Source organism: Lepidochelys kempii, chromosome 26, assembly GCF_965140265.1.
Source record: "Lepidochelys kempii isolate rLepKem1 chromosome 26, rLepKem1.hap2, whole genome shotgun sequence".
Lineage (NCBI taxonomy): Eukaryota > Metazoa > Chordata > Testudines > Cheloniidae > Lepidochelys > Lepidochelys kempii.
This window is the reverse complement of record NC_133281.1, coordinates 4,511,029-4,533,590: the sequence shown is the minus strand read 5'-3', so window position 1 is coordinate 4,533,590 and position 22,562 is coordinate 4,511,029. Positions and strand designations below refer to the sequence as shown.

At 42.6% G+C, this 22,562-nt stretch overlaps 1 protein-coding gene across 2 annotated transcripts; it reads right to left on the bottom strand.

The window, feature by feature from the left end:
* Positions 1-2,291: 2,291 nt before the first annotated feature.
* Positions 2,292-19,934, bottom strand: ATP6V1B2 (ATPase H+ transporting V1 subunit B2). Of its 2 annotated transcripts, XM_073324763.1 has the most exons (14): positions 19,782-19,934; positions 13,461-13,516; positions 12,445-12,543; positions 11,616-11,709; positions 11,411-11,488; positions 10,633-10,772; positions 10,111-10,212; positions 9,046-9,143; positions 8,298-8,421; positions 7,398-7,548; positions 5,980-6,062; positions 5,119-5,223; positions 4,294-4,423; positions 2,292-4,161 (listed from the first exon to the last, which is right to left on the bottom strand). In XM_073324763.1, exons 1-14 carry the CDS (start codon positions 19,906-19,908, stop codon positions 4,019-4,021), a joined length of 1,530 nt encoding a protein of 509 aa, XP_073180864.1. In that variant the 5' UTR covers positions 19,909-19,934; the 3' UTR covers positions 2,292-4,018. The 2 variants fall into 2 exon arrangements, with proteins under 2 accessions (XP_073180864.1, XP_073180865.1); XM_073324764.1 differs by lacking the exon at positions 12,445-12,543.
* Between the last annotated feature and the right edge of the window lie 2,628 nt (positions 19,935-22,562).

Here is a 22,562-nt window from a genome sequence, read left to right as displayed (position 1 = left end):
GAAGCTTTTGAGATCCAGTGCAGACCTGAAGAGGAGCTCAAAAGCTTGCCTCAGATATTGGTCCAGTAAAAGGTATTACCTTACCCACCTTGTCTCTCAAATCCTGGGACAACATGGCTACAATGCTACAAACTTCCGGCAGTATAACATATTCCACCTTAGGGACTGTACCAGAATAACAATGTCAGTATTAAAAAAAACACCACACCCCCACCCAACAGTTATGGCACAAAAATTGCGTAGACCAGGGCTCGGTTGCAGTAGCCTAGGGCTCTGGAGTAGGGCCCATGGAAACCCCCTTATTCTGAAGCTTTACAGTCAGTTGGTGCCTTTCCTTTAGCGTATTTCTAATACATGCTTTCCTGGTGCAAACGAACAGTTGTGATGCACAGAGTTGCTGGTGCCATGCTATCCCACCCTTCCTGAAAACTGGCTTCAGCTAGACAGCAACTCGCTCAACTTTTGCCTAGCTGAAGCATTAAGCCCCAGAGTTTATGGCCATTCAAATGCTAATGTTGTTTTGCAGGCTACATCACCCTAGCCAGGATGAGATAACTGGCCTAAAGGGAGGATGAGTCACTTTCTGCAATCACTCACCAGACTTTCAGCAGAAAGCGTTAATGCTAGTGACCCTGACCCATTGTGAACTCACGCCACAGATGAATATGGTAAGGACTTGTATTACATTCATTTGACTTTTGGATAGCCTACTCCAGTAACGTGGTAAAGTCAGTGAATTGGGTATGTGGTGTTGCAGTCATGTTGGTCACGCTATTAGAGAGACAAGGTGGGTGAGGTATTTTATTGGACCAACTGCTGTTAGCCAGAGACAAGCTTTCGAGCTACGCAGAGCTGGAGATTTCCTCACGCACCTTGCCTCATTGAATTGTAGTGCCAAGACTGTTTTGGTGAAGTGCCAAAGCGTGGGGTTTGGAGCCAGGTTTGTACCAATTATGGGGCACATAACACTAGCTCACTTCCACTCTATGGCCTTCCCTATATTTTCCCCACTGGCGGCAGCAACAACGGGAATACAATGGGAGACAGAGCACAGGCAAGCTCCTGCTGTTTCACCCACCCTGCCATCTAGACTCGCTCCAAACCAGAGTGGGGCTCCCACCACTGGAAGTGTTGGGGGAGAAGGCTAGAGACTAGCTTATTTGCAAGCACAACCCTCTGCCTTTTGTTAATACAGCAGCAGAGCCCTGTAGACAGGTAACAGAAGGCACCTGCCCGACAAATTTAAGTAGAGACTTCAAAAATGCTCACACATGAAATCTGAAGGAAAGGCTTATCCTGAACTTTGGTATCAGTCCTACCTTTATTCTGAGAAGTGACTGAGACATCAATTGTGTTAGTGGAGAGCCATGAACAAACCATAGTCATTGACCAGTGCTTAGCCCTGTGAACAGACCAAAGATGATCCAGGCAACTTCCCCTCTTCAAAACAGGTTTGGTTGTGATCCTGGCCTTGGAAGAAAGCTATGTGGTTGCTACCCCCTGCTCCTGCCATTTCCCTCCAGTTAGATGTCAGGAACCCACACCGTAATATATGCTTATCACAAGTTCTGTACTTCTGTAATATTTTCCATTTTCATAAACACAATCTTCAGTTCAAAAGCCACAATAAATGTTGGTAACTGAAGCTAATTCATTGACCGTATACTGTTATTCCCCTTTGAAGAAAGGGCAGCAGAAGAGATTTGTTTATCGTCACATAGGAAGATCCAGGAATAAAATCAGGGTCTGCCTATTCCCATTACTCTCCCGCTTACAATAAAACCAACCTCAGTCTTCCTACGCTTCCAGTGTATTTTCAGAAACTGGACGATGGGCTCCCGGCTAGATATGTGAGCACTGAGCCACTACAACTAATAGTGGCAAGCATAGGGAGGTGGGGACAGTTAGCCTTAAGTCTACACCTTAGACATGGTAATTGTCTAAGTTTCAGAGTTCCACGGTTACATGGTTGTAGAATTAAAGATTTAATCCAGGGATAAACGTCCTCTAGGTGCAGCGCTAATTTTTGCCAATGCCTATTTGTGCACCCGTACCACCACAACTGTAGCTGGGGAAACTACAGGATCATGTCTCATGTAAAATTTGCCTGCTAGCGTGAGGAAGATTTGCTACAATTTTGCCAGTAGGTCTCAAGGTTTGTGGTTTAGCATAGCGGAGGTGTGTCTAAATGGTTTCACTGGAATTGGGAGATGCGCCTGCTGTCTAGTCCAAATGACTTGACAGCCTCAGGGAAGCCCAAGCAAAACTTTTCACTATAGAGCCACTGAGACTTGATTTCTTCAACATTTATTTTTCATATTTAACTTATTCAGATATCACATTTTCTACATTAAAATATTCTCATGCTAACACCTTCCCATGCCGCCCTCTTCAAGAAAAATAGAATTGACACAACTTTAAGTTGGAATGCACTAAAGAAATTGCTATTGCACCCAAGTTACAGAGACCAAACAATAGAAAGTTAGACCTGCACAGGACAGAGCTGCAGGGCAACATCAGGGACAAGCTGAAGTCAGTATTTGACACAGTTTAAACCATGTTGCACTTCTGAGTTTAACACCTGTCTAGAAAAGTGCTAACACGGTTTGCAACTCATGCATGGATAGGCAAAATAACGAACTGACCAGATTAGCCTGGAAATGGAAAGCAGACAAATAAGGAACTCTAAAACCCTCTCTGCAGGGGGCTTTGAACCCAATTTAAACTAATTGCAAGCATGGAGATACTGGCTGGGTTAGGATTATTTTGGAAACACTTAACTGTTTGGCCCAATCTAAACGGGCTAGCCAAATCCATGTTTGGAAGGGTGATTTAAACCAAAGTTAAAACATGGTTTAAGGCCCAATGTCATCCAGAGAATGATTTAACACAGAATTCAAAATATCCTTTCAGACATACCAACAAGAGTTTCCTTCTGTCCCTCTACATCATTTAGTACAAGACTTTTAAACTACAAAATTAATTGGGCCCCCCCCCCAACACTACCCATACAATTGTATCTGGGGGACCTGGTATAATAGGGTTGTCTCCTATAATGGGATAACAGTTCAGTTTTGTAATGAGAAGAGTTTGAAGCTTTGGACAGTCTACAGTGTTGTACCATCAGATGTTTGCATGATTTGGGACAGCACTGGGCTTTAGCCACTTTTCATATTTGTGACTTCTATATTTCAGGGAGTGGAATGGTTGGAGTAAGTTTCCTGCTTCTCTAACTTTTCAAGGGGGCAGTTAAACAGGTTGATTGACTCCCTAGTCCAAGATAAGGACAAAACCTATGATCCTCATATAGAGACCTACTGCTTTGGATCTCTGAAGAGGTAGGAATCTTGCTGTGCTACTTGGAAAGTACTGTTTTGTGCAAATGTTGCAACTTCATATATGTATAACTCTGGGGACAGCAGCAAAATGATCAAGGATCCCCCAGCTCTAATTAAAGCCAACAGTGAATTGTGTTCTGGTACTCAGATGTACCCTGCCATGTAGCCAGCTTTCGTCTTGCTCGTCTGTCCATCAATCACAATAGCAGGTCAGCACAGAGCGCCATCTGTTCTAAACAGCACAGCAGTGGCACGTGATCAGGCTGAAGGCAGATGCACTGGGAAAGAGGGGGGCTACCATTTGCTCCTTGGCTCTCCATAAATAACGAGTTACATTTGTTCCTGGACTGGAGACCAAGTTCAGCTTCTGGTAATCCCCCTCCTGAGATGATTTAAAGGAAGTCAGTCTAGAAGACAATTATAATCACTGCAGTTACATACGTCTACAAAGATAGGTGACTTTGAAGCTTCTTCCCCTTATGAAATTTTACCAAAGCCACTGAAGATCCAGGCTTTGGAAAGATATTTTAAACTCTTATCAGCTTAACACATCAGGAACACTGGCACAACATGTCACTTATTCTTGATTTTAATTACAGGAGTGACAAGTAAACACCAACACATGAAAGAGGAAAATAAACAGCCTTTCACAGAGTACAGAGCTAGAGATGAAGCTGTGGCTAGTGCTTTGCAGTGGAGTCTCGAGGGTAGAACTCTGCCAGGGTGCTCTGAGGAATTCTCTTTAACATCTCTTTGGGGAAGATTCGCAGAAGCTGCCAGCCAACGTCCAGGGTCTCGTAAACAGTACGGTTTTCATAAGGACCTGAAGAGGTAAGAGACTAAATTATGGGAACAGTCCAGAGGGTCAATGTCAAAGACAAGACCTGGTCACTCCAGGTGTAACATGGTTTGAGTGCCTTGCACAGTATGTCCCATATACTTTAGACATACTTACCCTGAGCTATGAAGTTCCTTTCAAACTTCTGCAGAAACTCCAGATAAAGAAGATCATCTGAGCTCAGAGCTTCCTCACCAACTACAGCCTTCATAGCTTGCACATCCTTTCCAATAGCATAGCAGGCATACTAGAAAGGAGGGGAAAAACAGGGGAGAAAGCAAGATCATGTGGCGTTTGACCGATGTTACAAGGAGTTATGTGGATTTTTAATACAGTACCAACAGTGTACTGGGTGGATAGGAGGACAGAATTTGGGGCTCTTATTCCAGAGTCTATGATTTTAAATAGAGCTGAGGGATGGGGGAGCAAGAAACAGCATGACATCGCTCAGACACTACAGTGCAGTGTCTGAACCTGACCAGAGTGGTTTTAGAGTAAATTACTTAAGGAACAAAAACTTAAGTTGACTAGCTGTATATACAGCATCTGCTGGATACGACGACACACTGCACAAAATACAGTCAACAGAGTGGTTGGTGTGGAAAGATAAAGCAGCATTTGGCAGAATGAGCCTGGAAAGAACGCCACAGACTATTTATTGGTACATGAACAGCCTACATATGGTTTGTGCACAAAGCCCAGTACTGAAAAGGGCTTGTAGCAGCAGACCAAATGGGAGGAGTGGGTCACTTATAAAACAGATTTGTACAAGGGCTCTTATAAGTGGACTATAGCAGAATCTCAGCTTTAAGGTATCAAAGGGAAGCAGCTTCAGATTTGAAAGGGCTAGCCATGTCTGATCCTTTTCAGGGTTCTCGACGGAAGAAGCAAAGGTGTATGTACAGCTCAATACAGATTCCACATAAGAAGGATAATGCATACCAGCTGGTTGGACACATCTGAATGGTCCTTCCTGGTCATACCCTCACCAATAGCAGACTTCATCAGTCGAGACAAGGAGGGTAACACATTAATAGGTGGGTAAATCTTTGGGAGGAGAAAAGAAAGTTAATGGATAGCACTGAAAAAAGCATGTGGAGCTCAACATTACTGGTTAGTTACATGAAAGTTTTCTTCCTACATGCACCCTACAATCTGTTCATAGTACAGAGACTTGAGAGAAAGTTGGTGGCATTCACACCACTGTTCAAAAAGCCAGTGGCCTGGTATCTGCTGCTTCTAGCACTTCCATGTATTCAGTGTTAGTTTGCAGGTACCAGCACCACAAATTCCTAATTATGGTTTTTGCAACTCTGTATTAATTCAGATACAAACGAGAGCTAGCTCATGCAGATAAAAGTTCTCCTGAGAACGGAAAGAAATAGCACAACCTGGAAAGTCTGAGGAGGAGTGGTCATTTTGGACTGGCCCTCAAGTTCAGGAGTGGATTTGCAAGGAAGGAATTTGTAAACCTACAAAGAGGATCTTTGTAACCTGTTATCTTGCTAAGTTTACTCTGCAACGAAGTCAGAGTGGACAGCTTACCTATGACAAGTAATTCAGACACCCAGGTCTATTAAACAGACAACTGCTTTTAGACCTCCAGTCTTCAATCTATGGCATCTTCTCCCCCAGGGCTGCCTACTTCTAGAGATGCTGAAGACCTGCAACCTCAACCAGACCAGTATTATACAAGTCCTTCCTCTAACATCTTTTGTCAGAAGAACCAGCCAATAGAAGAATGTAGGCTAAAACTAACTCAAGAACTTTGCATGTAAGATTGCTCAGAGGTGTGGTACCTACCTGTCTGTTGTGCAGCTGCCTATCCACATAGATCTGCCCCTCAGTAATGTATCCAGTCAAGTCAGGGATGGGATGAGTAATATCTGCAGAGGAAGTGGTTTTATGTTTAGTTTTCAGACCCTGCTTTTTATATTAATTCCAGCCAACGCCACACTGAGGAGTCAGCTTTATAAAAGCTGTCTGAACAGCATATTTTACTTTAGATACCATAATATTCTAGTGTAATTAGAATGCCCTTTAAAATGCCTTGAAGCTAAATCAAATACCGCACATAAGAAAACAGAGGATGACAAAACAGAGCAGTGCAGTCCTCAACTAAGTAGAAATACATCCAAAGAAAAGGGACCAAAGGACTTGATAAAAGCCACCACTAGGCTTGTTAAACCAATGTAAGGGGTATTCTAAAATCCTAGGCAGCACTGCCATTACGCTCTATTACTAGAAACAATGCAATGCATTATTACAGAGGCTGTTTGTTCTGCAAGTCATCTTGAAATTGCTAGTTACCCAACTGCCTGAACATATGCAGTTGCTTTACCATGCAAAAGACCGAAAGGGAAAGTCATCTCACCTTTGTGCCTCACTGCCCATTTGATGTGGAATGATACTTCATACACCTCAAGAGTGAAGAGAACTAAAGTATTTTGTATGCAAGATGCTACACTGCATATTTTTTTCAAAGCTCTGAAGCAAGCTGATGCTCTTAATACATTCTCTCTCCAACTGGTTCTGGAGGATGCTGAAATTAGAGTACTTCTAACTCTTTGAAATACATACATCTCTTGAGCCAGATGGGATTTGAACTAACCATAAATGAGCACAAGACACAAAGTGGATGCCTCACACCTTGTCTCGAATATCCTGGGACCAACACAGCTGCAGTGCTGCACACAGATGAGCACCTCAGCTGTATGACAGATCTGATTCCTCTGAGAAGATGTTATATGTTGCACAATAGGATGGACACACTTTATTGTTAAGGTTCAGCTTCTCTCTTTTTGGCCAACACCGAGGTTGCAGATCTTTATCCAAAGTCTAATGGAGCTCCAGTACCCAATAAGGGGAAGGAACTTAATGATTGTGGAATCTCAGTCGTTGGAGATTAAGAGCAGGTTGGACAGGCACTTGTCAGGGATGGTCTAGATAATGCTTGGTTCTGCTGTGAGTGCAGGGGACTGGACTAGAAGACCTCTTGATGTCCCTTCCAGTCCTCTGATTCTATGATTAAAACTAGCAACTCCAGCCTCCTGACTGGTATGAATCAGGCATCATTGGATTATCCTCAATCAATACCCTCCCACAGAATGCACACCGCAATAGTGCTAAAACATCCAAGAACTACATGACACAAGTGATCTTACATGCCCATATGTGAAAAGCAGATCTATTCCCAGGGAAAAGCAGTGGCCAGGACTCACCATCGTTGGGCATGGTAAGAATAGGAATCTGAGTAATGGAGCCATTCCTGCCTTCCACACGCCCAGCTCGCTCATATATAGTGGCCAAGTCAGTGTACATGTAACCAGGGAAGCCACGTCGACCAGGCACTTCCTCTCTAGCTGCTGAAACCTGCAGGCAATTCAGGCAAAGTTACTCAAAGCTCATCACTGAGAGTTCAGGTACAGCCACCACAAAGTCCGCCACGGCATCCAATAAAGTTATATTAATGATTAACAGGACTGGCCACATGGTAGTGCCAAAACACAGCTATTCAAATCCTCTACAAGAGAACACCCACAAGCCAGGCATGAAGATCATTCCCTGTGTAAAACGGAGATCCTGTAATGCTGATCAGAAATTGACTGCCAGGTTAACAAGAAACTACTGAATCAATCTCCACTACAAATGAATTATATATCCAGGCAGACAAGCCAATTTTGCAATGCTTTATGACACAGTTCTGGCTAGTTTCAGAAGCCTGAGAAATGCAGAAGTAGCTTAACCTTGCATGCAATCAGTAATTTTTACACGTTTTCCCACTAGAACTATAAGCAACTGGATAACTTAGTTTTGAAATGGGAGATTCCCGTGCACTGTTATTTCTGTCAGAGCCCACTTTACACGTGTCTGGTTTAACATGGAACATCAGCTGCATGCAGTGCCCATCCCCGGATACAGACTAACTTGTTAGGAATAACGGAACCTGACAGAGTAGCTTTTTTAAAATGGATTAGGTATCTTTCTCAAAAGGGACCGAAGAACAGCAAGAGGTTTGCTGAATAAATTACTCATCCATTTTATGCTCCCATTCAATTTCAGCCCTTTTTGCAGGGTGGCGAACACGTACACACATTTATCGGCTACACAAGAACAAGTACCTCTCGTAGAGCTTCAGCATAGGAGCTCATGTCTGTCAGAATGACTAGTACGTGCTTCTCACACTGGTAGGCCAAGAATTCAGCAGTGGTTAGAGCGAGTCGAGGTGTGATAATACGCTCAATGCTGAAAGGACAGAATTGCACGTTCAACACCATCCAATACTGTGAGGTTACAACTGCATACACTGAATAGCACAACTCAAAATAGAGCGAGTCGAGGTGTGATAATACGCTCAATGCTGAAAGGACAGAATTGCACGTTCAACACCATCCAATACTATGAGGTTACAACTGCATACACTGAACAGCACAACTCAAAAGTAAGAGAGGAAACAGGTTAGGAGCCCTGTGAAATCTACTCCATATACTAATTGGAATGCACATAATTAGTGTCCAGGTCTATAGTATCTGAGCCTACTGCCACGAACGTAAGATATTTGACAAGCCAGTAACGTGGCTTCTTTTAAGGAAAATGGAACAGACGCCTCAGGGGGTTGTGGAAGCTCCTTCCCTGGAGGCTTTCAAAAGAAGGCTGGATAGGCACCTGTCTTGGACGGTTTAGACATGACAAATCCTGCATCTTGGCAGGCAATTAGACTAGATGACCCTTGTGGTGCCTTCTAACCCTATGATTCTAAGGGTCTCAGAATCAATTTCCAGCACCTTTTGGACACCATAGTGACATGTTTTCCAGTGCACCAGTTCTCCACATTTCTGGTTGGGAAAAACAGCCATTTTACCTACTTACGTTGGATCATTGGCCAAGTTCAAGAACAGGCACACGTTGTCCATGGAGCCATTTTCCTCAAAGTCAGTTTTGAAGAACCGAGCCGTTTCCATGTTCACCTAAACCACAATACTAAGTAGTCATTTGCAAACAGGGAGACTGTTTAAATTCCCATTCTATAAAGTAAGTTATTTAAAAGACTTGTTCAGAGCTGGTGCAAGCCTTTCATATCTATACTACCAGCCCACCCTTTCCGTCAACCTGTGACTAAGAATAACATTGGACAGTCTATCCATAATGCAATATATTATCATAAAGGAATCAGAGCTCAGGACCAAGTGTGGCAGGAGGGGTAGAGATGAGATATCTTGCCTTATTCATGACCAACCCTAGTCAGGTGAAGACAACTGTCAATCTGGAGGGAGGAACATGTAACAATCCTCTGACAGTCCGATGTTCTGCACAACTCCAGAGAGATCTAACTTGGATGCATATGCAGTGTCATCCTACCATTCAAGTAACTGATATTGCTCTTTAGTAAGCACTGTCCCAAGAAGAATTTGGAGATCAAAATGACAACAATTCTGCCTCCATCTAATCTGAGAATGTAACAATGCAATGACACTACAAAACAGATGCCTACGTTAAGAAACTGAGTGTCTGTAGCAAGCCATTTTACCACAGAATATCCTGCTATTAAAATTTCCCCTTCAATTGTGGCAGGGGTTACAATCTGGGCAACTTACACAGTTAACGAAGTTTTTAAAAATGCAGTGCTTGGGACCTTTTAAAATGTTCTCCTCTTGTTCCAATTACAATGGAACCACCTATTCTTACAGATACCATTCTACCCCCTGAGGCATTCTCCCATCAGACAGCCAGGTAGATTCATCAGCCTCGATAATACTATTGCTTTTACAACAGCATAGTATAGACGGACCTAAAATGTGACAAGCAACTCTAAAAAAATGATTAAGTTTGCATAATTCCAGTGATATAGCAAACTGGATTGATTGTTCCATCTTAGTGCTCAAAGTATTGGAAGTAAACCACTTTTACGATGTACCTAAGCATAATGGTACTTACACCCATAGCAGCAAACACAATGGCAAAGTTCTCTTCACTGTAGTCCATCACATCTTTGGATTTCTTCACTAAGCCAGCCTGGCGACATATCTGAGCTGCAATCTGAGAGGAATGCAGAAGGAGCTGCATAAATCTATTGTAGTAAGTTGCACATTTATCTACTGTACAGACTAACTCAGGGAATAAATCACTTTTTGACATGGTTAAATACAAATGGTCTCCCAGAACTTTGCCCTGAGGCCAAAAGCAAGAAAAAAAAGCAGAAAACTGGTGCTAGAGAAGGAAGATTATGTGGTATCTGGCCAATCAATATTTGATAAGAAGCATCTTGAGAAAGCAGAACTTACTCTGTTTTAAAGCTTTGTGTTAATTGGTGTATATTTTACACACACAAATATTCTCAACTCTCCTCACTTGTAACCTCACATAGCTCATTCATTTTAAGTTCTTTGCACTGCAGAACTGAATGTTTCCAGCAGCTAGTTTTTCCCAAGGCTGTCAGAGCTCCATTAAAGCACCCACCTCATTATGGGGCAAACCAGCAGCAGAGAATATGGGAATTTTCTGTCCTCTGGCAATGCTGTTCATGCCATCTATTGCAGAAATGCCAGTCTGAATCATCTCTTCTGGGTAGATTCGACACTGTGGATTGATTGGTTGACCTATTGTATTTTCACAGAGAAACCACCACATTATTTACCTAACTTTAACAATGCATAGATTAATAAAGGTTTCAAGGCAAAGTTTCAAAATAAGGCTATAAAAATGCATTTAGAATCACAAACATTTTAGTTCACCAGACACTTCTGGTTCTAGTTTGAACTTAGTCCATTGACTTTTTTTTTTAATTGGTCATGAGATCATTTATCAATTTGGCATTTTATATGCATGCGGATAAAAAGGACAGGATACTGTCATCCTACTCCTTGGAAGGAAATTAACACCCTCTTATCTTTGGGGGAAGGTTACCACAAGTCTATTATAGTTAGCACTATTAAACCACTTTAACCAAAGCACTCTCCCTAATTAAGAACTGCATTACTGTAGGAAAAAACAGACCACTTGCCCTGTGGGCCCATCTTAACAGTTTATGAACAACTTTCTGATGAGTTACTAGGCATTCAGTACTTTGTACACCTTCTACATGATTTTAGGGCTATTGTTTCATTTGCAGAGGCCTCTGAAAAGTAGCTTGTCACTGCATTTTGTGTAGAGTACATACTGGAATTCAAGTCAAAAGTCAGCCTCTTGTTCCCTACCAGAAATGGGTACCATGAATAGTTTTTGAAAAAACACATACCCATAATGTCCAGGTAATCTTCAGCCAAGACAATGGGACCTCTGTCAATAGGTTTTCCTGATCCATTAAATACACGGCCTACAAAAACAGTAACAAGATTATGATTATATGAACAGGACAGTAGTTACCTAGTTGTTTTCCCATCTGTAGTAGTATTACATGAAAATAAATATGTTCAATCCAAAGAGCAAGGTCTAGTGCATACCAAGCATATCCTCAGATACTGGGGTTCGGAGAATATCCCCAGTAAATTCACAAGACGTTTTCTTAGCGTCAATACCTGAAGTTCCCTCAAATACCTGCAATATATCAGAAGAGACACCAGGTGAAATGGATACATGTTCCTTTAGCGTAGGTAGATAAAGACATTGTGCAAAGAGTTATAACAGATGGGATGGAGATATACAGGTCAGTGAATCTCTAACACAACAAGCAATGGGTTAACCAACAAGCAGCAAAAGCAAGACGGACCTGTGTAATACAGGAATTATTTCCAAGACCATTTAGAAATTGTTCATTTGTACAGATATGTTAAGAAAGCAACACTGTATAAAAATATATTTTACATATGACCTGTAAAAGCAGTTAGTCAAGAATGCCAGTGGCTATCATGGATCACTCCTTTAAAATTTAAGATCATTTTCTGCTGCCTACACAATAAAGCTCTTCAGCTAAGTAGGATTACAGTGGTAACTATTAACAGCTGCTTTGAGAACATCACATAGATGTGTCTCAAACACACTGAAGCTTTGCAATGGATCTACATTGTAGTAGTACACGCTGCATGGAGAAGATGAAGGAGGACTCTTGCCTTATGTCTACAAGACCCTATTGTGGTCAGAAGTTTCCTTAATGTTTAAACAAAAGCAAAAACTGAAGGTTACTCAGATCCACCCACCAATTATTTTCAAATGTTTTTTGAATTTATATTAAGTTTTGACTCAAGAAAGTTACAAGGACTTTAGATTTGCCATAGCCCAAACTGATGCCCACTAAGGAAAAGTCTTTATGGGACCATTCTGTCCCTAGTTTACCTGAACTACAGCTTTAGAGCCGCTGACTTCTAAAACTTGCCCACTTCTCTTTGTGCCATCAGGAAGTGTCAAGTGGACAATCTCTGCATACCTAGGAAACTAATGCAGAAAAAAAATCTGTAAGACAGCGGGGAAAAAGTTAAAATCCACAAACTAGAGTTACCACATTATCCATAATAGACTAAATAGATCTTGAGACAAAAAGCTACCATATCTTTTACACAATTCACAGTCAAAGGGAAGCGCCAAGGCAGTTAAGGTTTACTGACAAAAATGTAGCTGTTTTTATGATGAGCTCCTTAATCTGAGTGGCAGATTTAGCAAGCAGCGAGGAAAAAAAAACTTGTTTAAAGACAGCCTGAAACTGTTCTCTTGAGTAGCTGAACCCATATGCCAGTAGTCAAGCACAACAGAGATCCACGTTAAAGAGAAGCCAAGAACTCTAGCAAAGGAAAATTGTAGCTTGTCTACCACAAACACCAATAACCCCTGCAACCCTCCTATGAAACAAATACCCCTTCCCTTCTAACTCCCCCCAAATATTTGATAAGCATATGCTAAAAATCTTAAATTGTTTCCTGTTGTTCATGTATCCAATACTATGCACTGAGTACTTTACAAGATTTGAATCATTAATATTAAATTTGAGTTTGATAAAATGCATATGCATTAGAGTTTAGACTGTTCAACTGTAGCATCCGTTTCCCCACTTCTCTTCAAACGTAGAAGTATGAACGTCATAGTTGCAGAATTATACTCCTTTCCATTTCAGCCACAGGACATTCTTTCCAACCAGGGTGCCTGACAGCCTGTCCCAATGTCCTGAAGCAGTCTGTGTGGCAAGTTTTGGCATTTAGCTCAAAGTGTTTGGAATATAAACAAGATCTTGTGTTAAAAGTAAATCACAGAACCCATGGAATGCAGAGCTAAAGACTGTTCAAATGTGTGTCTAGATCACAAGCCAGCTTTCCCACACCATCTCCCTCAAAAGAAGATTTCATTAGAATAATTTTTACCTTAACTTGATCCAAGATTACCAGTGGACCATTAACTCCTGATACAGTTTTATATGCTGAAATATAAAAGGTGCAAGTCAGACAATATATTAAAATCAGCATAAGCATTCTATGCTGAATAAGTAGAAGAACACACCCTTTGCAAAGTCTGGGGGTCTAATCTTCTCTGAATCTGTGAGACCTTCCATATATAGTGGAAGCTACGTGTACAGAACAGCAAGTGCCATTACCTGGTGCTGGTGATTCTATAACCAGCATTCTTTTCTTTGATTCACTACTTGGCCAGTATCCCCAAGTGGTGTTACAGGACACTGTAGCATTGGAGAGGCCACTTATGCCCAGAGAAGAGCCATGAGTTCAGCGATGTAAACCTACATAATATGGTCAAATTTAAACAGAAAACTATCTAGATTCCCTGTTCATTCCATCAGACACAGTTCAATTCACTACCTAGCCTAAACTATTGTGTAATGGTGCTGCATTCAGTGAAATAACTGCCATTTTAATCCATCAGAAAGGTAATCAATGTGATGCATACAAATATTTTATCAATTGGGAAAAGTCTAACAGATAAATACTATACAACTAATTGCAAAACCTTAAAAAGTCACTGATAGCAACCTAAGGATAAGGGCAGTATAATTCATTGAGTGTTAGTCTTTTGACAGAGATCAAAGCAACAAGTGAACACTATATGCCATTATCTCAAGACTCAATCTAATAGTCATCTTTAACAAGAGCAGTAAAGTATCCTGCTGAGTGATGTCAAAATCACCCAAAAAAATCTGCATTACATTTAGTTTAATTTACACTCAGATGTGAACAGATGAGGAATCTCACTTGCTCAAAAGCTGATGATCTTCAGAGCACCTACAATGCATTTGGGAAACATTTTCCAGCATACCATGCCAACTGCTGCTGGAAGAGAACCTTTCAGCACCATCCCAAGAGAAGCTAAGGGATTGCACCATGAAAGATGGTGTTTCACTTTAGTCGGTAATTCAGAAATTACATAGTATTTACCACAGCTCATATAAGGTGCATTGTCAAGTCATTGAGGAGTAGAAACATGCACAGATGTCTGAAGTCCATGTTTTAGACAGAGAGTAGGTCTACACCAAAAACATGGCATCAGAGCAGCTGCACAAATGCAGCTGTAGCACTTAAGTGAAGATACTGCTATGCAGATTGGGTAGTTAATCCACTTCCCCAAGAGGCACTAGTTATGTCAACAAGAGAAGCTCTCCTATCAACACAGGGCAGCCTACAAGGGTTTAAGGTTAGTATAACTAAGTTGCTCAGGGGTGTGGATATTTCACAGCTACTTCTGAACATTCCTCTACACTGGTGGGCACTAAACATTGACTCATGGGACTGTGGCATGAGATGAGCCCAACACTTTACAGGATGGGTTTTATTATTCACCTTGTAATTGGCACATCTTTTTGGTAGTAAGACATTACTATTAATGTGCAGAACATAACTTTGCAAATGCTGACAATAGGAAATGACTTTCCAATCATGATTACAGTTATTCCACTAGAATCCTTATTATTCCCAAACAGGGCACCAGTGTCTGTGTTTAAGCTTAGCCTCACTTGATTTGTGAATACAGGAAGTGTTTGAGAGCCACAAGGTTCTACCAGGGTCACAAGGGAAGACTAAGCAAGAGAGTAATCATTAATCAGTTACCACGGGGGCGGGGGGGAAAAGGATGAGCAAGTTGAGCTATTTCTAGATTGGGAAAACAAACTAATATGACCAAGAAAAGAATGTTACCAGGAAAGATCACAAATCCCACGTAGACACAAACAGGCTATAAAGACCTGGAAATACAGCGTAGGCCAGACAATGTGAGAGTTTAGTACACATTGAAAGATGTGTGCCTAAATCATGTTTTATGTATTATGTCAACAGTGTGATATTTACAGTGTTAACAAAGGTAACAAGAGTTTGCTGATGAACAAGCATAATAGTATAATCTTGAAAGATTTTAACCTGGAGATGAAAAAATAAGATACAATACTGTGTAAAGCTGGTTATAGGAGCCATTCTGTCGCATTTGGTTAGTTATAACTGAATTTAGATAAATGTTAAAGCTAAAGAGGATGAGAAGTCTAGCTCTGCATCTTTTTTTACTTACAAGGAAATGTTTCATTTGTCCCAAGTTAGGCACTTTGGGTTTCTCTGAACTGAACACTTCTCATTCTTGTTATGCCGATTAGAACTATTCAGTGTGTGTACCAATGTGAATAGCACTTAAAAAAAAATATCAGGGTGAAGGTGGAGCCAGACATTTGCAAAAACAGGAGAGAACTATATTGAGCAACATTACATTTTAACTTGTGACAGTCTTGTCAGCACTTCCTCACTGATCCAGGGTGAAGAGCTCACTTCCTAACACTGTCCATCAGTGAGATACCAGAGGGGATTTTATTACATTAAACAGCATCAAATCTATTGGTATCACACAAGCAGCTTGGCATGCTGACTCCAAATCCTTGTTTTCAATAACTTTTTAGCCATTCCAGTGATGAAGTGGGTTACAATTAAATCTCAATTTAATGTTTTACATATATAAAGACCCTTCTACCTCAAAGGATTCCAGAGTGTGACAAGCTATATACATACCCCACAAAAAATGCAGCCACCTATGAGGTGGAAAGCAGACAGCAAGTGCCCAGCAACAGAGGAAGGGTCACTCTGGGTGGGAAAAAAAAGCTGGAACAAATCCATGCTGATACATGACCACAGGATCTTTACTGTCCATGCAGAATAGACATGCACTTAATTTTTAGAAGGCTCATCCAAGAAAGCCATTAAACTGCATGCAACTCTGCCTTAGAAAGACAGAGAGCTAAGCTGACTAAGTTCAAACCCCAGGAAACAGAACAGGTGTTCCAAACCTCCATGCTCAAACCACTAAACTACCCCATCTGGCTGTATATCTTGGGCTTTGATGTCCTGTTCCCTTCTACTTTTGGATGAAGATTATTTTGTATGACCTTTTTGGGTCCACAGTTACTGATCTGGACTTCAGACTCAATTGAAATACTCAAAACACAAAAGCAAAGAAGTTACTTGTCTACCCAGTGAGAAAATTCATGCTACTTAAGTATATAGGCTCTTTCACAGAGTTACTTAATCACACAACTTCAACTGATCTAAATCAAAAGTTTTAGCAAAATCACTGCTCCAATCAGTTTTGGCCTTCCTCATACCCACACTGCAGTAAAGGATTTAGAGCTGTGAAATAACTGCCTAGTAGAATCACTATTTCCCCTTTTCCCCAACTTTCACAATCACAACAGTTTTAATGTACAAAATCACATCCCTCCCCCCAATATCACTTCACACTGTTTACAGTAATATGTCCTGTTTCTGCCAGAAAACTGATCTGTGTCATGCAGGGAAATACAAAATAGTGGATAACTAGCAACTAGATGTATCCAAAATTTGACTGTTATTTGCACAAAATTAAGTCAGTAGTCATACCAATTACACTGAAGAAACTCCAGTTTCTGTATCCAGTAAAACATATAAGCTCATAGCAATTGAGTCAGTTCTATTTATGAAGAGGTTGTCAGAACCAAAGAAAAATATTCACGTGTCCTTACGGATTTTGAATTAAAAACTAGACTAATCCACCCAGTCGTTTAATTGAAAAATTAGGCTTAACTGAATTTGAGATATTGAATTTTAGCTCCATTAAATGTCTGTAGCCAAAAGAAACCTTATGATGCACTTGCAGTCTCTAACTTAGGGCATGTGTGCACTACAAGTTGAAGTCAACCTATGTTAGATCGATTTACAGCCACTGCAGTAATTACTACATGGCTGAGGTCCATACTACCCTCCTTCTGTCAGTGGTGCATGTCCTCACTAGGAGCACTTCCTCCAACTGAAGAGGGGTAGCGTTGGGGGCCGAGAGCCAGGGTTCTCAGCTCTGTTCAGCTCCCCGCTGGGAGCCCAGCTGCACTCCAGGCTTCTTGCTTCCCTGAGCCAGGGGCAGCTGTCCAGGCTTCTCACCTCCTTGCGCAGAGGGACCAGGCTCTAGTTGGAGCCCACTACCAGCCTAGGCTTTCTTGTCAATTTCACGGCTCCAGCATGGAGTTGTGAAATTGACAAGAAAAACAGCCAACATACAATGCAAGTAGTGCAGTGTGTACAGGGACATTGTGTCCCCCTAACTTCACCAAGATAAGCCCTACGCTTCTCACAGAGGTGGAGTTTTGTCGGTGTATCAGGGCATTTACATCAGTGGGAGCAAGGCTGCATTGTGTACACTGACATAATTAGGTCTTATGTCAACTTAACTCTATAGTGTAGACCATGCTTAAGCTTTTTATTTTGACTGATGCCCAGCAGCAGCAACCTCACCTTCAGCAGGTTATTATGAGGATTTCATCTAGAGAAACCTTAGCAGCAATAGGTTCATGAAACAGACTATGAATTGAATCGCTTGAGAGATTCACCTTGCTATATTTCTGTACTCCATGCAACAGAAGCTTAGAAGTTAGTTATAACTACTACACCTATGAGGTCACATCTACTTCCATCCCCTGCTCCCTTCTCATCCATTCATATTCTCTCTCACACACACACTCTACAGCAAATGATTGTCCCCTTACAATCTAGTGCACTTAGATTCAGGAAACAGTTTTCCCCTCCTTCTGGAAGCACATGCATTTCCAAATGAGAGCAAGCAGGCCCCTCTGAAACGTGTATTTGCAATAGTCAGATGTGCCCACCTCCACCTAATTAGCCTTTCCTAAATTTAAACAATATAGGATTTTACCATAGAGCTAGAATAAATAAGTCACATTGAAATATAAAGACAACTGCAGTCATGACTGGCTATTAAGCTACATAACACCTGCTCCAAACCACATTTGATACTTGTACATATTTGTTAAAAGTCCTTTATTGTATGATACATCTTGAGTATCTATGTAGTCAGTCTCACATTTCCATTAAGCTGCAGTGTAATCACATGACCTTGAAACAGATCAGGAACAGATTAGTCAACCCATAGGAAGAGTGATGTTTCACAATCCCTTATTGTCCTTTACTCAAGTAAAAATCAGGACAATACATACTCCATAAGACCGTCACACTACTTTAAGAATACTAACTAAAAGCAGTGTCCACCATCTGCCTGTTATAGAACCATTCCTGTTGAAATGGAAACTGGAATTTGTCAGCAACCATATTCTGCACACAGAATGCTACTTCAAGGGGTTGTGCCTAGTAAATGTAGCCAACAACATGATCTTTCCCAATAGCCTCTGTATCTCACAATTTTCATTTGTGGTTCATCCATGCCAAGAGTCCCATGTGGCAATATTACAAGGAAAAGCCATTTACCTGTGTAAAAAAGCCACATAAAGCCCCCGACTTTCCTAATTGCCTATGTGGATTAACTGCTCTGTTCCCAATAAGAATCTGTCCAGCTTTACCCCGACAGGGGAAGTCAACTCTACTACCCTGATAAACACCCCAAAGGTGGTAATCTTGGGGAGGGGGTGCTCCTCAAATCCAGTCCCATCCACAAGGCACACCCAACTTCTGACTCTTATTCCTACACCAGGCAGACCCAGACCCTGGAAATAACAGAGCAGCTGTACTCTGCTTGACACAGACCTACACCAGAGCCCCACTGGTCTATTTCCACCCAGTGGACACTCGAGCCCAAGACACTGGCGTGGGGAGAAAAGTTGGGCCAGAGGACAGCACAAGAGGTGGCTGGGGAGCACTGGGGCCAGTGGGCACAGAGAGGAGCAGTGAGAATGGCCTGGGTGCCGGGACAGAGGCGAATCCAAGAGCAAAGGGGCCTCCAGCCAAGGGGAACCAGACAGCACCAACAGGGACTTGGGGTGGGGGGGGGAGGATGGGGGAGTCTAATGGCTAAAAAAAGGGGTAGGGGCCTCTGCTCTAAATGCAAGAACAGGAGCTGAGGCCTCACCCACCTACCTGGGATTGGGGGGGGAGGGGTAGGGGCTAGCAACCAGAGCCTGGGTTTAGGGATGCGGAGGTCACAAGGCACCAGGCCCAGCCTCTTCCCTCCTCCCCCCTACCGGGGTACAGCAGGGTCCTCCTGGTCTCTCCCCCCACCCCCGGCACAGCATCACCCCCCGACTGGGGTACAGCAGGGTCCCCCCCCGGCCCAGCCCCACTCTCCCCCCCCCCAGGCCCAGCCCCACTCTCCCCCCCCGGGATGAAGCGGGGGCCCCCCACCCACTCTGGCCCAGCCCCTCCCCGGGGGCCTCTGAATGGGGAGCCGGAGCCCGGGTAGGGTCTGGGCCGCGGCCCGGCACTCACTGAGCCGGGGCTGGGAGATGTAGTCCCGGCTGGCCGCCGCCGCCTGCTCCCGTGCGGCGGCCGCGCCGCTGGCGCCCTCGGACACGGCCCCGTTCACCATCCCCCGGATCGCCCGCAGCGCCGCCATCTTGTCCCCGTCTGAGCCCCGCAGCGCCACTGCGCAGGCGCTGATATAGTCTCTCCCGTCCTCCCGCCGCCGTGCGCGCCGCCGAGACCCGGAACTGGCTGGGGGGGGGGGGGAGGCGCGCGACCGCCAGGGGCTGGGGAGCTAGCCAGGGTGCTGGAAGCTGGGAGAGGGGAGGCGAGGGGAGAGGAAGGGAAAGGGGGGGAAAGAGGTGAAGGAGGAAGAAAAGTGGGGGGAAGGGGGAAAGAAAGAAAGAAAGAAAGAAAGAAAGAAAGAAAGAAAGAAAGAAAGAAAGAAAGAAAGAAAGAAAGAAAGAAAGAAAGAAAGAAAGAAAGAAAAGGGGAGTTTTCAGCGGAGCTGGTTGGGGAGAAAGGGAACAAACAGATTTTAAAAAATCTCTAGAATGATGCTTTTCCCCCCTTCTTTTTCCTAAACTTCAGAAATGTGTCAGTTCTGAACTCTGTCCATCTCCTGTTGTCAGCACCCTCAGGGGCGCGGCTGACACCGCTGCCTGGCACTTTCAGGGAATGTTCCCTGAGAGGGAAGGCTAGGCTGCCCCTTGCTCAGGTCCACCATTGCTCCTCGTCACACACCCCTTGACCCAGCCTTAAGCCACTCTAGCATCTGCTCAGTATTTTCTGGAAACACCGGTTGAAAATAAACTGTGGTGGGCCAGCAGATGGTGGTGACTCTTCTTCAGGCCTTTCAAAACACTGCATGACTCTCTGATTGTGGCACTCCAGAGCACCGCTATGCCAAGAGAACAGTTGTATCTGAGGGTGTAGCACTCAGTAGTTATGTGTATGTTTGTATGAATGTAACTATTTTTTTTTGGTCAGAGTGAATAGAATGCCGGGGATATATTTTCCAGCATCCTGTCCCTGCTGGAACTCTGCTGGAGAGGACACAGGGACTCTGCTTTGGTCAGCCGGGAATGGTCTTAGCAGAATATGGTGCTCCTGGAAGATATTCCAACAAGCTGTGTGTGTGTGTGTTTGTATTCTGACAAAAGTTTTAATAAAATGCTCCAGCTTAAAACCACACCCAGGCCTAGGAGTGCAACAAGAGTGTCCTAGAGTACATAGCAAACGTGAAATGAAACATGGCTTCAAATGCAAAGATGCTCCTTACACAGATTCAGCCATATGTGGAACATCAACTATGTAACTTTGCAGTTTCATAGATTCATAGTTGTAAGGGCAGGGTCAGAGTTGCCTTTCTCAACCAAACTTTTCATCTAATAAAAAATGAAATCAAGTTTGTTTGAGAAGACTTCACACACCCCCCCCCGACAATGTTGATTAGCATTAGACTTGTTAAAAATCAACATCCAGTGCAAGTTATCAGTTCCCAACTATTTAACTATAATATTTGCTGTTTAACATCCTCCTCAATTACTGATGGGATAGAAGGCATTACCACTTTAAGATAGAAATACATCATTTCACTTCTTTCCATATATAGAAGAGAAATAATTTATTGACTACTTCTTCCTTTAGGCACCACATTTCCAGAAAGATTTTGGCAAATTTTAGCAGGTTTGGAAGACTAACAAAGTATCAGGGGCTGGAGGGACTGATGTGAGGGAAAGATGTAATAATCTAACTATGCATAGTTTAGCTAAGTAATGACTAAGTGAGGATACAATCATCAAGAGGTAAAGCACTAACTGAGAAGCAGTGTAGTCTAGTAGATTGAACATAGGGCTAGAATCCCAGTAATATGGGTTCTGGTCCTAGCTCTGCTATTGATGTACTGTGCGACCTTTAGCAAATCACTCACCTGCTCTGTTTAGTTTATTAATATCTGGTAAACACTAGACAGACTATTGATATTAAATAGAAAGAAATCGGGAGATCATGAGTGGCAATCACTTTGAGGATGAGGTTCTACTCTTCTTTCTTCCAGTAGCTGTTTTCAGTCATCTGCAAAGACTTTCTAAAAAGTGTTTCAGGGAGACATAGTCCAATTAGTCTAGACCAGTGGTTCCCAAACTTGTTCCGCCACTTGTGGAGGGAAAGCCCCTGGCGGGTTTGTTTACCTGCTGCGTCCGCAGATTTGGCTGATCCACTGGTCTAGACAGAAGGATCCTTTCATATTCTAAATAATTTAATGTATTGTTGAATACAGTGGCTGAGAATATTAGTTTCAACATCCTACAATAACACAACATTTGACATTGCAAAGAGCTTTACAGACTGTATACATTCAGCACCACAGAAATTCAGCTACTTTGAGAAAGGAGCAGCAATCAACTTATAGCAAAAAAACCACAAAGCTATTAATTTATGTGTCAAGTAACATAAAGCTTCCTCTATTACACAACAAAATAGATTCAACCAGAAATTAATTTCAAGTTTCACTGTGAATGGAGCACTTTTGGGAGTTGTCTGTGCTGATCTCTATTTAGACAGCAGTTTTCATCTGACATCTGGCAACATTATATCTATGAGCCTTTTGTCAAACGTCATTTTATTACATGTTGCTTTGACTCACTGGTATACTGGAGTGTTCCAGCCCTCTTATGGGTCACTTAGAGGATGCTCCATAGCTAATATATTTTACTGCAGTTTTAGAATGAGGAGTCAACAGCAGAGAGCAACCCAGTCATAACCTATTGACAAAGTGAATTCACAATGATTGCAACTAGCCTGTAG